Below are 16,550 nucleotides of genomic sequence, written 5' to 3' on the forward strand. Positions count from 1 at the left end.
GCAGGGGGACACAGGGCAGGGGAAGGCTCAGCCAGGACAGCGGATCGATTCTAGAGCTCAGCCCCTTTTGCCCCACAGTCTTCCTGCAGCTGACCCTGCACAGCACAAATTGCCTCCCAGGTCCATAATATCTCCTCTTTTCCTCAGCTGGTCTCTTACTGTCTGCCCTTCTGACACAGGCTCTGTTCGGGAGAAATGGAAAAGACTGCCCGGACAAGTTTTGTTTGTTCAAATCTGAAACCAAAAACCTTCTGTTCAATGACAACACTGAGTGTCTGGCCAAACTTGAAGGCAGACCAACGTATGAAAAATATCTGGGGACAGAGTATGTCACGGCTATTGCCAACCTGAAAAAATGCTCAACCTCCCGTAAGTGGAATATCAATAGCATCACTGAGAAACCGTCTTGCATGAAGGTCAAAGTTGGAGGGTCAGACATTTTGGGGGTGATGTGGGTTTAAAAATGTTAAGGCAATACAATGTCTCTGTACCTCAGAGATGGAGATGGTGAAGGACAGGGAGGCCTGGTGTGCTGCAGTCCATGGGGTCGCAAAGAGTTGGACATGACTGAGCGACTGAACAACAAATACCTCAGGAATTTATGCTCTTGTTGATGAAGTGAAGGAATTAGAGAATAAAGTAAAGCAGTAGATAATATGCTAAATTTTTATAATGCTGATAGCAATTGTAAATATGTGTATGCATGTAAATATATCTATGTACGTATATATATGTATGTATGTATAGACATGGGTTTCCCAGGTGGTGCTAGTGGTAAAGAATCTTCCTGCCAATGCATATAAACATATGTACACATGTATTTACATATATATTGAGAAATGGCAAATTCTGATTTCTAGGCAGTTACCACAAACAGTAACCATAGAGAATACAAATTCTCAAAACCATTTTAGCCAGGAAAATGTATTGACAACAATTTTAAAATGTTTAGAAGACATAGCGGAGTGTTGTAAGGCTCCAGGCAATAATTCCCACGTCTTAGTGAGTTCTGCCTCCTCTGTGCACTGGAGTCATCCAGGTCCCTATTCCTGGTCCCTCCCCAGGGGAGTTGGAGGCATTGGTGGGGCTTCTGTGGTGGTCCAGGGGGAGGGGGAAGGCTGGGACTCTCTACATCAGTGGTTCTCAACCAAGGATGATTTTGCCCCTGAGGCATTTGGCAATGCCAGGAAGTGTTTTTAATTCTGATGACTTGGGGCGGGGGTGCTGCTGGCATCTGCGGGTAGAAGCAGGGATGCTTCTAAACAAAGCACAGAACAGCCTTCACAATGAAGAATTCCCCAGCCCCAATGTCAGTAGTGCCAAGGCTGGGAAACCCTGCTGTATCCACAGATATCTCGGGGAATTGTGATGCAGGTGGATCTAGGGCCACACTTACAAACCGTGCTGCAGGGCTACTCTTCAGAGCAGCCCACTCAGGACGGCGCAGACTATACCCCTCTGGAGGGCAGGACTCCTCTGTCTGTGCTGAATCCCCAGCACTTAACAGAGACTCGTGCAAAGCAGGTGCTCAGGAGGGCTTCATGGGTGAATGAGTGAATGAGTAGGTAGACGCTACTGCAGGCAGATTTGCACGAAGATGATCAGTTGCTCACAGAAGAAATTCGAGGACCATGTGAACTTGAGAGTGTGACAGCTGATTCACCTGGAGACAAGTGGGTGGGGCTGTGTCACTCAGGCCAGAGCAGGAAATCTCGAAGCTCAACGAGGACCAGAGCTTCTGTGTGCTCCCTTGGGTCCTGCTGCTCTTAGCAGGAGGGGTCATTGGGAAATATGGGGATGGCAAGCTTTGACCTACAGTGGGGAAGAAGGGCAGAGGGAAGTCTGTTTTAGTGTCTTCTTTGATTGATGTATTGATTCCAAGAAAAAAAAAAAAAGGAATCCGTTTCTGAATCTCTGGCTTTGTTGCGTCCCACAGCGCTTCTGGAAGCCTGCGCCTTCCTGACGAGGTAAAGCCTGCAAAGAAGCTAGCCTGCCTTCCTGGGCGTCAGCTCCTCCCTGCTCTCAGCCCCAATCTCCAGGCGCGAGGGACCTCCCTCTCCCTTCCCGAAGTCGGATTTTGCCAAGCTCATCAGTATTCACAACTCCCTGCTGTCATCCTAGCAAGAAATAAAGTTAGAAACACTGTTGATTTTCATTCCCTATAAAATGCCAATTATCTTCTCTCGAATGTCATACTGAAATCATGTCTGACCAAACACCCGCCCAGTGGAACCTTTCCTTCCCTGTTTTCCAGGTCGCACCCGCCTCCCGCTTTCCTGCGGTTTTATGTTTGGTGTCTGATGGTCTGGAATCTAAGGTCAGGCTAAGCAACTGTTTTCCTCTAGGGTACCTAGTTGGCCAGTTACATAGTTGTCTGTGTAAGTGTATGTTTGAGTGTGTATGTGCATATATGCGTGTTTCTAAGGTGGGGGAAGAAATAGAGAGTAGGAATCAAGTGATCAGTGGAAGAATGTGGGTGTCAAGAAGGTTTATGAGTATTTGGTATTTTAAGTAAATAGCATCAGGTGTAGTAAATGTACAAATATAGACACCAGGGGAAAATGTGGAATACAATGGGCCCTCCATGTCCCTGGGTTACACAGCCTTGAATTCAACCAACAGAGGACTGAAAATATTTGAAAAATTTCAGAAAGTTCCAGAATGCAAACCTTGAATTTGCCATGTGCTGCCAACTATTTACATATCGTTTACATTGTATTAGGCATTGTAAGTAGCCTAAAATGTATAGGAGGAAAAAAAAAAAAGATAAAATGTACAGGAAGATATGCATAGGTTGTATGCAAATACTGCATCATTTTACATAAGGGACTTGAGCATCCTTGGATTTGTCCTGGAACCAATCCCCGAGTATACTGAGGTACAAGGGAAAACTAACTGTGCATTTATCCCTTGGCTTTATTGGCCCTCATTCTCCAGTTAACCTCTAGTCATTGGTTTTCTCAGCCAAGCTCTTTCAAGTGCAGTCAGAGAGGGGCTACCTTCACTTCCTTCAGCAAGTCAGGTGGATGGTTGGGTCATTCTCTCTCCACCTCACTGTAATTTGATTCTAACCTATTCACTCCCTTGAAGTGAATAAGAATTCTGGAATAAGACAGAAGCTTAGTAGGGTTCCCATCTCTTCCCCCGAGCCCCTTACATCTCTGATCCTGTGGACCATGTGTTCCTTGAAGCCCTGTTTCCTGATCTTCCTTGCTGTTCCTCCTCCTTCCTTTCTCTGCCTTTCACATTTTTAAAAATTTATCTTTAAAATTTATTATTATTATTATTCTGTTTGTTGTACTGGGTCTTCGTTTCTGGAAGGACTTTTCTCTAGTTGTGGAGAGCTGGGGCTACCCTTTAGTTGTGGTGCACCGGCTTCTCACTGCAGTGGCTTCTCTTGTTGTGGAGTATGGACTTCAGGGCTCATGAGCATCAGTAGATAACTTAAGTGGAATGAAAGGCCCATGAAATCCCCTCTTCTGGCTGAAATGAAGTTTCAAAGTCTAACATCACTGTATCCACTGAAAGTGAAAGTTGCTCAGTCATGTCTGACTCTTTGCGACTCCAGGCCAGAATACTGGAGTGGGCAGCTTTTCCCTTCTCCAGGGGATCTTCCCAACCCGGGAACTGAACTGAGATCTCCTGCATTGCAGGCAGATTTTTTACCAACTGAGCTATCAGAAAGCCCCTGTATCCATTAGCTCATGCTAAGTTATGCCAACATCCTAGTGCCTTACATAACAAAGCCACATTCATGGGTCATGGGTCACATGCATGCCTGTCATGAGTCATCAGAGACTCCGTTGTTCATCTCTTTATTCTGAGACCCAGGCTGAACCAGCAGCTCCCACCTGGGGTGTGTTGGCCTATAAACAGGGGAAAATAAAGAGTTGGAGGCATGACACAATAACTCTTAAAGCTTCCTCCTGGGAGAGGCCATATAATTTCCATCATTTCATCACCCAAAACAAGTCAGGAGGTCATAGCATCACTGTCTGTGTGTCGGGGGGAGGGGTCTTTGGTCTCACATCCTTTCACTCTGACACTGAATTGAGTGTGAGCTCTGTTTGGTGTCCCTGGTTTTACTTTCTGAAACCCCCAAGTTCCTTATAATCTTCTAGGAAAGCTCATGGCCTTGCATTCTGCATGGTTCCCACTCTAAGCTTTTTTCTGCCCGACACAGATTTTAATGACCATCAATTGTAATACATTTTAGCACATTCCACTTCAGATTGTACTGAATTAGTGTCTCCTCAGTTTTTTGGAAAATATTCTTGTCTATAGTTAACCCATGCAGGCTATTCACAGAGGCTAATTATTTACTCACTTCAAACTCACCACTAATTCCTCAGAAAGACAACAGTTTACAGCATCTGTAACATCTGTTTACTCATCAAGAGCCAAGGAAAGCCATTCAGAACCATCTGCCTTGTTTTTTGACCATTGATATTGGTCCCAATGTCTTCAACTCTGTAGGCAAGAATTGTCAATGAAGATTAACAGTCTTTTTTTTTTTCTAATATTTATTTATTTTTGGTTGCGCTCAGTCTTAGTTTCTGCATGGGCTTTTCACTAGTTGCGGTGTTTCGGCTTCTCATTGTGGTGGCCTTGTCCACTGTAGACCACGGGCTCTAGGGCATGAGGACTTCAGAAGTTGCAGTTCCCTTGCTCTAGAGCACAGACTCAGTACTTGTGGTGCAAAGGCTTAGTTACTCTGTGGCATGTGGGAGCTTCCCAGATCAGGGGTTGAATTTGTGTCCTCTACACTGGCAGGCGGATTCTTTATCACTGAGCTACCTTAACAGTCTTAAATAAGTTAATTTTCTCTGGACACATTTGTTTACAGTTGCAATCAAATGATTTCTTTAATTCAACATAGTTAAAAGGCTTTTCTTGCTTAGTTAACAAATGAGCTATTTAGAAACTTACTTTGCTTATAGCCTTATTTCATTTTTTGTTCTGAAGAAAAAAAGCTTTAAAAATTTTTTTTTTTTTGGTTTTGGCTGGGCTCTACAGCTTGTTGGAGCTTGTTGATTATGGGCCCATAGCAGTGAAAGAGCCAAGTCCTAACCACTGGATTGCCAGGGAATTCCCTTGAAGAAATTCTGTTGTGATGAGATATTTCACTTTAAAATTTCTAGATTTCCTGATCATTTTTTTCCCCTCTGAGTTTGGAATAGTGCAATGAATGCTTAGGCTGGAGATATCAACACATGCTGTATTCTTTTAGCACAATGACAGTTTCACTGCATAATAAATACAGTGCTTTGTCATCTAATTTGATAACAAAATAATCCACAATTCATAGTTACATTCAAAGTTCACTTTTCTCTTTGCTTATTTTTGACATGTTGGATATGAACTGGTAATAAAAAGAAACTGTCTACTGAAAACATTTTTTTTTAATATTGAAGTATAGTTGATTTACATTGTAAAGAGAAACTGTTTTCTCTACTGACAACACTTTTTTTATATTGAAATATAGTTGATTTATGATGTGTTAATTTCTATTGTACAGCAAAGTGATTCAGTTATATATATGTACATTATTTTACAAATATTCTTTTCCATTATGGTTTATCACAGGAGTTTGAATATAGTTCTCTGTGCTATACAGTAGGGCCTTGTTGCTTATCCATTCTATAGATTTTAGTTTATATTTGCTAATCCCAAACTCCCAATTCATCCCTGCCACAACACCCTTGCCATTGGCAACCACAAATCTGTTCTGCTTGTATGTGTCTACTCAAAACACTTTGGATACTAAATATGTGGGTTTCATATACCAGAGAATTCTCTAATTCTCTGTGGATACCAACTGGGTTTACCTGAAGGTCATTTCAATTCTGACACTAACCGCTTAGAGTTAACCACAGGTTAAAGGCCCAGGCCCACCAGACTGCCCTCTTCCTTCAGATGCCAATCACAAGTAGTGGGTTCCCAGGTTACATATACTTTTGACCAACTTGGCTATAAACCGAGGGTTCCCACAACTTCCTCCTTACGTTTGATAATTTGCTATAATGACTCACAGAATTCAGGGGAACACGTTACTTATTGTTACCTATTTATATTAAAGGAAAATATAAAAGATACAGAATAGCCAGATAAAGAGGTACATAGGCTAAGGCCTGGAAAGGCCTAGATTATAGGAGCTTCTGTCCCTGTGGAGTTGGGGTGTGCCTCTCTTCCAGCACATGAATGTGTTCACTAACCAAGAAGCTCCCTGAACCCCATAGTATAGAACCATAGTATAGGGTTTGTATGGAAGTTTTATAACATACACACAATTGATTAAGTCATTTACCTCTGGTGATTATCCAGCCACTCTCCCATCCCTGGAGGCTGGGGTAGAGCTGAAAGCTCCAATCCTCTAATTACAAGTTGGTGCTAGGAACCAGCTCCCACCCTGAACTTGCATAGGAAAGCAGCAGAAGTTACTTCACCAGCATACACTCAGGTCTGACTGAAACTCAGGTATAAAGTTTATTATGAATAATAGAAGACACTCTTATCACCCCATCAGTCTAGGCTGAAGATTGCATGTACATGTCATACTGTATTGTACACGTACATGTCATTGTTGTATCACATCATCACAGTCTGGTACTTGAAGTGCTGTTGAATCATAACTACCTGACTGTGATTTGCAACACACCAAGGGGCAGCAGGAAGCCATGAGACTTCCAGAAACCAACTGTCACAACCACTGGACTCAGCCATTACAGTGCAAAAAAGCCCCACTAGCAATACACATTTACAATACCAATAAATACAATGCCAATAAACCTTTGTTAATGGACACTGGAATCTTTATTTCATATGACTTTCACATGCCATGAAATATACTTTTCGATTTTTTCCCAACTATTAAAAAAAAAGGTAAAAGCCACTCTTTGCGCAGGTGCCCTGCCAAACAAAACAACAGGTGGTAGGCTGGGTTTGTTCCAAGGCTTGTAGTTTGTCAGATCCTTTGGATGCCGCTCTTTGTCCTGTGGTAGGGACATCCCTGGATCTTTCCATCCACTCTTGGAAGTTAGGTTCTGCCTCTGCTGAGCAGGACAAGTTCCTGGAGGTGCTATAGAAGCACAACGACGACTCTTGTTCCCACTGCACCACGTGTTGAAAGGGCCTTGAGCGGCTCTGGGGCAGCGATTTATCCACCACACCGATACCTCCAGCGCGGTGCTGCAGCGCTTGGCCAGTGCTATTGGGACTATCGGTACCGCGCAGGAGTCCACGCGGCTGCCGGTGTCTGCGCCTGCGCCTGCGCAGTCCTTCCGTGGAGGGCTGCGCGGCAGAGGGCCCGAAGGTTATCGCGAGGGTTAGAAGGTTCTCGCTCGGCCTCAAAAGTTCTTTGGCGGCGTCGAAGATGCTGTCAAGGGCTCGAAAGTTCCCTGGAGGGCTCGAAGGTTTTCCGTCGGGCTGTTTTCCTTCTTTTGTGCGTTTAGTTTGAGGGAAAAGCCGCTACCATGTGGTGCCGGGAGCTTCCTGTCAGGATTAGCGTCGTGTATTCTTAAGTCGTTGTGAAACAGACTGAAGCTGCATAATTCTCTCTCAGGGAGTTAGCTGTTACCCTTAGCGTATTTGGACTAGTTTAGCCCCGCATTGTTTCCAAATATAATTACAAGTCAGTCCTGAGTGGGAAAGAAGTGGCCTGTGAGCAGGACATCTAGAGCCCAGGCCCAGCTCTGCTGCTGTGTGGCTGTGTGACCTCAGGTAAGTCCCTTAATTGTTCTTGCCTCAGCTTTATTTGTGGGTGAAATGAGGGGCTGGGCCTTCTTCTCTATGACTCTGGAACAGATTGCCTCTCACCCCAGTTATGAGGGACCAGAAAGGAGAAGACTTTTAAAATTTGTCCTGGGGGAGGGTATCATACTTTTTTCTTTGTTTTTACCTGTGGTGGTCTTTGTGCAGGTTGGAAAAGAATTTCTGGAAAGCCAGAATGAGAGGCGAATACAATTTATTAGAGTGCACTCTAATAGACGCAGTGGGCAGGCTCAGAGAAGAAATGACAACGAACATGCGTCATCTGCCTGTCTTTTCTAGCCGGGGAACAAGGAAGAGAATGGGGTAGAAATCTTGCTGTCATTTACTGATTAGGTACCACATGTATGCTTTCCTTTTACAGGGGAGAAGAACAAGACAAATACCCTTCCTAATATGGGGTTAGGAAAGGGACAAGCTATGCTCCCCAGGATGGCGCAAAAATTGTGACAGTTGCAACATGGGTGGAAGGACGATAAGGGTCTGATGCTTTCTGTTTCTGCCTTCTGAGGCCCTTCGAGCTCAGCTTGTTCTTTTGTCTTCTGGCCACTATATTATCCAGGCAATATCAAAGTTAGTTTTCTGGGCTTACCTCGTGGCTTGGTGGTAAAAAATCTACCTGCCGGTGCAGGAAACATGAGATCCATCTCTGGTCCAGGAATGTTCCACAAGCTGCAGAGCAACCAAGTCTGTGTTCCTCAACTACTAAGCCTGTGCTCTAGAGCCAGGGAGCTGCCACTACTGAGCACAGGTTAGAAGCCACTGCAGTGAGAAGTCCATGCACCACAACTAGAGAGTAGCCTGTGCTCCCCGTAACTAGAGAAAGCCCACAGATAGCAATGAAGACCCATCATGGCCAAAAAATTTTTTAAAAAAAATCAGTTTTCCTCTTCAGCTTGATCTTAAGAACATTTCCCTTTGTGCAGTGAGAGTCAAAGAGGGCTCAGTGGGCATTCACATACCCACCATGTGGAGCTGACAGGTGTTAACATTTTGATGTGTTTTCTTCCTTGTTTCCTTTATATGACCTGATATGTGTGTGTGTGTGTGACATTAAATTATTTGCATGTGAGTTGTGAACACCGTGACATTTCATTGCTAAATTGTTTTTTTGCATTTTTTAAAACAAATTATTTTTAACTGGAGGATAATTGCTTTACAATATTGTGTTGATTTCTGCCATACATCAACATGAATCAGTCATATCATTCCTAAATTCTTGAGCATGCATTCTCTAAGAGTAAGGACATTGTCCCACATAATCCCAATTATATTGTTACTCTTGAAGTGATAAATCTATAGCGTCTGATATGTTGTTCATAGTCATATTTTTCAGATTTTCCCTATAATGTCTTTAAGCCTCTTTTTAAAGAAGTGCTCCCATTACCCATAGGTAGTCAACCCCTCCTTCTTACCTTCCCTCACGGGCATGAGTGTCACTTCTCTCTGTGGGAATAACAGCACCTGTGTTGGCTGGAGTCTTTTTCTTGACCCCCTCCTCATCCGTCACTGCATCCCATCTCCTCTAGTCCATTTGGAGATGAACCTGACCCTCTGCCTTGGAGTCCTTCAGAGACAGAGTGGAAACAGAGAGTATGTGTGCAGGTGGTCGTCAGACAGAGCTGGCGTGTACTTGGGGACATGGGTTGTGTGCTTTGCAGAGGAGGGCAGGCCTGTTTGCACGGGGCAGCTGGGGAAGGTCCTAAGCAATGGTGAGCAAGCTGGGTGCACCCCCCAGGAAGTATGCGGCAGGTGTGCTGCCAAGACGGACGCCTGAAGTAGCGTGTGGGTGAGGGCTTGGTGGGGAGGGCTGTCCACAGACTCACAGCAAAACCATTGAGCTGACCATGTGGTTGAGGGCAGAGGAAAACACATATTGTCATAGGCGATACAAGCCAGATGGTCTGATCCTCCCTACCACTCCTTCAAACAAAGAAGCTGGGGATGAGCCACATGTCCCCAGATCCTTTTGTTAAACATAGTCATTTGCCTGGCAGTTGCAGGAGGCTGATATGGGGAGGAGGAGGCCCATGAGAACTGAAATTCAAGCACCATCAAGGTTCAGGCAGCATCTGTGGAGGGTGTGAGGAAAAATGCTGTGTGGCAGCATCCAATGGGCCAGTCACTGTGTTGCTCACTAAGCCCTCATCTTGGCCATCAACCCTGCCTAGGGAGGAGTCTTATTCCCAGTTATCTGAAGGTCAGGGAGGCTAGATGGCCTGTGTTGGGTCCCACTGGAAGAGACAGACACCCCTTCCTGCCCTCTCTCCAAGCGGACACGGCAGGGGACTCTAGGGATGTGACTAATGGCCCTGGTCATAGCTAAAGGCCACACTACAGGGAAAGATCAAAGGATTTAGAGTGAAATTTAGATCAAATATTTTCTTTTATTAGATGTGCCAGAGATGGTTGTTTGGAGAACTCTGCTTTTCTCAGTGTCTGTAAATGGGTGGCTCATGGGAGCAGCAATCCTCAGACCCGCCTTCCCCCAATCACTTGGTATATTGTGAAAAATCTGGTGCAGTTATATACAGGAACTCACTCTATAAACCAAGCTCTAGAGACAAATCAGGAAGGACTGGGTGGAGGAGAGGAAGGAGCATAAGATTTGATATCGGAAAATGTCAAGCCCAGATTCTGACCCCTGAGAGCTGTGTGATTTAAGCCTCAGTTTCCACACTTGTAAAATGAAGCTGATGATTCTCAGTTTTCTTTGAAAGACTTTTAAGTGGTGCAGATATGTCTGTGAAGGCAGTTGGTAAACAACAACAACAAAGTCCTATTGAAATTCCAGCTTGGTCTGGAAGCCTGAGACCAGGAAACGATGAGCAGCTCTTAGAAAGGAGGATAACTTCGGCTGATGTGGCCATAGCACATTTGGAAAAAAAAAGGGTATTTGTTGCTTAACCAAAATTCAAAATTAACTGGCATCCTGTGTTTTTTTTTTCAACTTCAGATTTTATTGCTTTCTCATTCACTGTATCGATTGTTTACCATTTTACAATTTGTCCCATTTATACCCACAAATACACAGAATTGAGATGAACCAGAGATTTCTTGTGAGATTTCAGCCTTTCTCTCAAATGTCCCAAATTAGAATTATCTTGACTTGATAGGAAATTCTTTTTGCATTAGAAAATAATTTACAGACAAAACAGAAACATTGTCAATGTTTATTAACTATGCTAACTATCTTCTCTTTAGGCTTTTTAATGATTGTTAGTTTTTTAATGCAATAGTTTGTAGAAAAGTGCAAAAGCGTGTTTTTTTTTTTAATTGAAAGATAGTTGATTCACAGTATTTTAGTAGTTTCAAGTATATAGCATAGTGATTCTATATTTTTGCAAATGATACTCCTTTATAAGTTATTATAAGGTAATGGCTATAGTTCCCTGTACTATATAATACATCTTTGATACTTATCTATTTTATATGTAGTGGTTTGTGTTTGTTACCAACCACATAACCCTAATTTGTCCCCTCCACTTCCCTCTCCCCTTTGGTAACTACAAGTTTATCTTCTATGTCCATGACTCTGTTTCTGTTTTGCATATACACCCATTTGTGTTATCTTCTAGATTCCACATATAAGTGATGCCATGTAGTATTTGTCTTTCTCTGTCTGACTTATTTCATGCAGCACAATATTCTGTAGGTCCACCTACATTTCTGCAAATGTCAAAATTCCATCCTTTTTATGGCTGAATAATATTTCACTTTGGGTGTGTGTACATTTGTCTGAGCTGCACTTGATGGGCACTTGGGCTGCTATCATGTCTTGGCTATTGTAAATGGTGCAAGCCTGAATCATTTTTATCTTTAGGACAACTGTCCTCTGCTAGGGGAAGAAGATCTTGCTGGATTATCAATGTTCCAAATATACTACTTATGTGTGTGGGCTGTTGTAACTGGATCATCCTTCACAAACTTTTGATTTTCAATAACCATTTCACTCTGAGTCACTGTCAGAGTTTATATACTCTTATGTTTTCATTCTGAAATTTCTGAAAGGATTTGTTCTGTGAATTCAGCACTGTGCCTATGAACATCCAAAAACAATGTCGTTTTGTCTGAGATTTCTGTTCCATATGTGGTAGAGGTGAATGGAGAGTCCAGACCTACTCATATCAGCGTGTGAAGAGGATTCCCACGTGCCTTCTCCTTCTCCTCTTTTCATATCTGCTGGGGTACTTTCTTCTGAGGTCTTGCCCTTAACTTGTCATGGTGTTTTTATTTGCTATTTAATGTCATTCAGGATGAGTCTTGTCTTAGCTCAGGCTGTCATAACAAATACCACAGACTTGGTGGCTTAAACAACAGAAACTTATTTCTCACAGTACTCAAGGCTGGAAGGTCCAAGATTGAGGTGGAATTCTGGTGCCGGTGGAATTCTGGTGCAGGCTTTCTCCCTGGCTTGCCAATGGCCACTTTCTTGCTGTGTCCTCCCATGGTGTAGAGAGAGCACAGATTCTCTGGTGTCTATTCTTAAAAGACATGAATCCCTTCCTGAGGGCTCCACCTCATCTAAACCAAGTTACCCACAAAGTGTGCATCTCCAAATACCATCATACTGTAGCTTGGACTGCAACATATAAATGTTTTGTAGGACACGATTCATCCATACTACCCTGTGAGGACGCAGAAGAGCCAGTGATTGGTATAGCCTGTGCTTACTATGAGATCTCTCCCAGCTGCCACCTCTTCCTCCTCCCTCCTCTGTGATGGAGGTGAGAGGTTGTTGTCCATAGTCATCCCAAATTTAAGCTGTCACCTCTACTTGGGATATGTAACAGAAAACAGGCACTAGATAGCACCCGGCAAATGCGTATTGTGGCATTTTGTAGTTACATGTGGTGAGGCCTGGGGTGTATGTTACACTGAAAAGAACAAAGCATGCCTTGTGTTAAAGATTTCTAGACATAACCTTACATTTACTATTGTTAAATAGGAGGAAGTATTAGAAACCTTGGGAGGCTCAGAGGTTGGGGTTATCTGGGCTCATTGGGGGTGTGGCACGTAGCCAAGAAGACCCAGAGTACTTTCCACAGAGAAAGTCTGTTTTCCTCTTTTTATCCAGAGCCTCCAGCTAGCCAGCTCTTTCAGTTACGTGAAAGGAAAGGTGCCTGATAAATTACTTCTGTGTGAGTAGGTTGCTTCTCTTTTAGGATGTGGTCCAGTTGGTTTTAGAAGTGCATATTTTCTTTATGTATTTTCTCACCTGAATTTTGAAAGTTTGGTGTGCTGGCCACAGCATAGATTCTGGAGTGAATCGCACTAGGTTTGTGGGTTTGTGTCCCAGCTTTGCCACTCTCTAGCTGTGTGGTCATAGACACATTTCTGAGCCTGTTTCCTCCCCAGAGAAAGGAGACTAATTCCACCCATATCACGAGCAAGCAGTGAGATGTGGAGGAGCTCACGTTTGTCAAGAGCCTAGCACATTGCCTGAGACAAATTCAATGCTTGGTGGACGTTTGTTCACCTCCCCTTTTTCTCCCTGTATCCTATTTTATATACAAATGTGTAAAAAACTATTGGACAGAACAAGGCTATGAGTGAAAAATTGATGTTTATTTATCCTGCCTTTGACAGGAGCTAGTTTCCATTTAGGTAGCAAGGCGATATTCTTCCCCCGAGGCGCCTTGGGCAGGGTCCTCAGTGGGTTGAAGTGCAGTGTCACTGCACAGGTGGCAAAGGTGGCCGAGGTGTTTCCTAAATGCCTTGTCAAGAAACACATAGAGGAGCGGGTTGATGCAGCAGTGGGTGGCAGCGATGATTCTCGTGATCTGAATGGTTTTGTTCAAGTTGTAACTATTCCCACAGCCATGCAGGGAGAGCTGTTCGTTGAAAGCAGACAGGAAAAGTGCAATATTGTAGGGTCCCCACATCAGAAGGAAAACTGCGGTTATGGTGGAAACAAGCTTGCAAAGGTCATAGTTCCTCTGCCTGAACTGGCATGTTCTCCCCATTCGCATGCAGCAATATACAAGAGCAAACAGTGGCAAAAGAAATCCCAAAATGTTCATCTTTAAGGTCAGAAAGTGCTTCCAGGATGTCTCATCAGCTGGTAAGAAGTGAAGTCCAATAAAGAAGCACTTGTATTTCTGGCTTTCCATCTGAGGTTTGTAAAAAACAAGTTCAGGCAAAGTGACCAGAATGGCTGTGACCCACAGTAGAGCACTTATGAAGATTCTGCTAGCCATAGGCCTGCAGTCCGAGAAACGCCTTCTCCCACGGAAAAACTCCTGGTATCTTTGCACAGTCAGAAGGACATTGAAAAAGGCCTCACTGTACAGGCCTATGGAGTAGAGCAGCAGGAGAATTTTACACAGGGGGTCATCAAAGCCCTCCCCACGAGAGGCTGCGTAAGCCCAGAATGGCAGAGTGAGCAAGAAACACAAGTTAGACAATGCCAAGTTGAAGAAACAGGTATTTTCTGCTTGCTTGAATCGTTTATATTTTACCAGGATAAACACAACCAAGATATTGTCCAGGAGGCCAGCCACGAACACTGTAGTGTAGAGGTAAGGCACCAGCTGGGCTGAGAGAATCTTGGGGTCGTATGGGGTGCATAGTTCTATTTCGTTGTTACTCGGATCATCCTCTATGAGGACATCATAGTCATCCTCTGGTGCTGACGTGTAATTAGCCATCTTCAGGCTGCCCTGGGGAGAAATGAAAGGTTATTTTCCCTTCATGCAGCTGTGTGGTCCTGGATGAAACAGCACACAGGACTAGAGCCCCTGAAGCCACACTCGTCCTTTTCTGGTGTTTATTTTAGCCAGAGCAGGTCTACAACTCAGAAGATTTAAAATAAACATTTCTTTAACATGCCCCTGCATCCTGAGCACAGCTGCTATAACTCATCCCTTCATTAAGCACTTAGGGTGTTTAGTAGTATGCCAGCTACCACAGGGAGACAAAAGTAAATATTACCCTTCTTCATACAACTTCATTCTCTTGGTAGAAACAAGACTTGCCTACTTGAAGCTATATAAGAAAAAACACAATTAAAGAGAACTAAGTACCAGGGTTCAGTTTCACAAAATTGGTGTCAGTCACGGTCCCTATGTGTTTAAAAAGTTTGCTCACCCTCTGTAAACAGCTTCCTGTGATAGGCAGAGAAGTCTGAGTTCTTCTCTCGAAGGATATAAATAAATGTTTGCAAAAGTGAAACCACCCTAAGTATCAAATGGACACAACTGGTTAAATACGTCGATGACTTACCACTGACTGAGTTCCTGGGAGGGGAGGGAACGGCCTCCTGACCTACCATCCGAGTTGCTGTGGGAGCCGTCTGGCCAGATGAAAGACTAACTTCCTTCTGAATAGCTGGCCCCTGACCCTTTGGGGCAAGAGAAACCACTGTTTATCCCCCTGGTGGCTGTGTCCTACCAGTCACAGATCTCGGGGGCTAAGCAAAATAAAGCAACTTGAAAGCTCCCACTAACCCCTAGAGAGTTTCTCAAGCTGCAAAGAGAAACCGGGAAGTTGTTTGCTCCTGCTGCTGCTCTCCCCACCCTCACCCCGCACCCCGCCTTTGATTTCCCTGTGGCCATCCTGCTGGCTGCCTCAGATAAGGAACTAGGTTATTGCTGCTTCTCAGTGATACTGAGGGAGGGATAGAAAGTGCTCTGACTTGCAACTCTGAGCAGGTAGTGGGTAGCAGCAGAGAAGCGTCACACGCAGTGACTGGCGGTGACTGTGCGTCCAGACCCGGGGGCTGACGCTCCCCTGTAGCATTTCGTCAGTATTAGCACATGGGGCAGTCTTCAAGAACTTGTAGTGAGCAACCCTGCTTGGACTTGTACTGTTACTTTTGAAAGTAGCAGTAACTGAGAGTAACAGTAACAGGGCTTTCCTCATAGCTCAGCTGGTAAAGAATCCATCTGCAGTGTGGGAGACCTGGCTTTGATCCCTGGACTGGGAAGATCCCCTGGAGAAGGGAACGGCTACCCACTCCAGTAATCTGGCCTGCAGAATTCTGTGGACTGTATAGTCCATGGGGTTGCAAAGAGTCGGACATGACTGAGTGACTTTCTTTATTCTTTTTGAGAGACATTTTTTGTGTGTCAGACATTTGGCTGGAGAATGGGGCCCCAAGGGAGGATTTGGGGACAGTGGAAGCCACAGAATGATGTCATTTGGGAAGAGAGTGGGTGCAGAGATGAGACCTCAGTACCAGTGAGCCTGGGGGAAGTCGATGTGATGAAACCAAGGAGTTAGGAAGGATGTTAGGAGCTGACCCTGCTCCTATAAGAAGGGCCTAGCACAGGAAAATTCCATGGTGAGGACACAGAGGTTCTAGCTGTGCAGAGAATGTGAGGGGAACAAGTTCAACCCTAGACTGAGACTGGCGTGGGTGACTTTTAAGGCCAGAGAGAAAGGAAGCTGAGAGTCCAAATTTGAAGGGAGATGGCGGTGGTTGGGAAGAAAGATGAACTGAGAAAAATAACTTGAAATAACTGGAAAATCTGTATGAACTCCTGGATCAACTCTTTGTACCTGTGACAGACCTAATTTGGGGACCAGTCTTACATGTTGGCTTTGTATTCATCTCACTGGTTAAAAGACTTCTGTTAATGCCAAAGATGTGTTTGAGGTGATAGTCGGTCCAGAATGTGGACCTGTCAAAGTAGAAATATAACTGAGGGAACTATTAAGAGAAAGGAAAAATAAACAATAAAGGCCTGGACAAATATGTGACAAGCATTAAATTTAACCCGGGGGAAACTCGTGATGTTCCTCTGTATGAAAGGGTTGGAAGGGGTTGGGAGAGATTGGTG

The 16,550-nt window shown here is 44.1% G+C and overlaps 3 protein-coding genes across 6 annotated transcripts in view; 2 read left to right on the top strand and 1 right to left on the bottom strand.

Annotated features, from left to right (window-relative positions):
* The window catches only part of LTF (lactotransferrin), a 30,314-nt gene extending 28,154 nt beyond the window's left edge, over nucleotides 1-2,160 (top strand). Inside the window, exons 16-17 of the mRNA XM_043886826.1 lie at nucleotides 180-369; nucleotides 1,937-2,160. Coding sequence (XP_043742761.1) covers nucleotides 180-369; nucleotides 1,937-1,971 — 225 coding nt within the window. The 3' untranslated portion in view covers nucleotides 1,972-2,160. The remainder of the gene's footprint in view (nucleotides 1-179; nucleotides 370-1,936) is intronic.
* A 5,429-nt stretch (nucleotides 2,161-7,589) lies between these two features.
* Nucleotides 7,590-16,550, top strand: part of XCR1 (X-C motif chemokine receptor 1) — a 315,914-nt gene continuing 306,953 nt past the window's right edge. The window contains exon 1 of the mRNA XM_043886843.1: nucleotides 7,590-7,719. The gene's annotated coding sequence lies outside the window, so the exon portion shown is untranslated. The remainder of the gene's footprint in view (nucleotides 7,720-16,550) is intronic.
* On the bottom strand, nucleotides 13,317-15,250 carry CCRL2 (C-C motif chemokine receptor like 2). Of its 4 annotated transcripts, XM_043886840.1 has the most exons (3): nucleotides 14,857-14,943; nucleotides 14,701-14,754; nucleotides 13,317-14,429 (listed from the first exon to the last, which is right to left on the bottom strand). In XM_043886840.1, the coding sequence occupies exon 3, from the start codon at nucleotides 14,415-14,417 to the stop codon at nucleotides 13,371-13,373; it is 1,047 nt and encodes a 348-aa protein (XP_043742775.1). In that variant the 5' UTR covers nucleotides 14,418-14,429; nucleotides 14,701-14,754; nucleotides 14,857-14,943; the 3' UTR covers nucleotides 13,317-13,370. The 4 variants fall into 4 exon arrangements, with proteins under 4 accessions (XP_043742775.1, XP_043742773.1, XP_043742774.1 ...); XM_043886838.1 differs by lacking the exons at nucleotides 14,701-14,754; nucleotides 14,857-14,943 and adding an exon at nucleotides 14,992-15,250; XM_043886839.1 differs by lacking the exon at nucleotides 14,701-14,754 and having other exon boundaries at nucleotides 14,857-14,995.

This window comes from Cervus elaphus, chromosome 24 (assembly GCF_910594005.1).
Source record: "Cervus elaphus chromosome 24, mCerEla1.1, whole genome shotgun sequence".
In the NCBI taxonomy this organism is placed as follows: Eukaryota; Metazoa; Chordata; class Mammalia; order Artiodactyla; family Cervidae; genus Cervus; species Cervus elaphus.

Bases quoted from the DNA above. Each gene is read 5' to 3' on its own strand.
- CCRL2 (XM_043886838.1), bottom strand. From the start codon at position 14,417: ATGGCTAATTACACGTCAGCACCAGAGGATGACTATGATGTCCTCATA.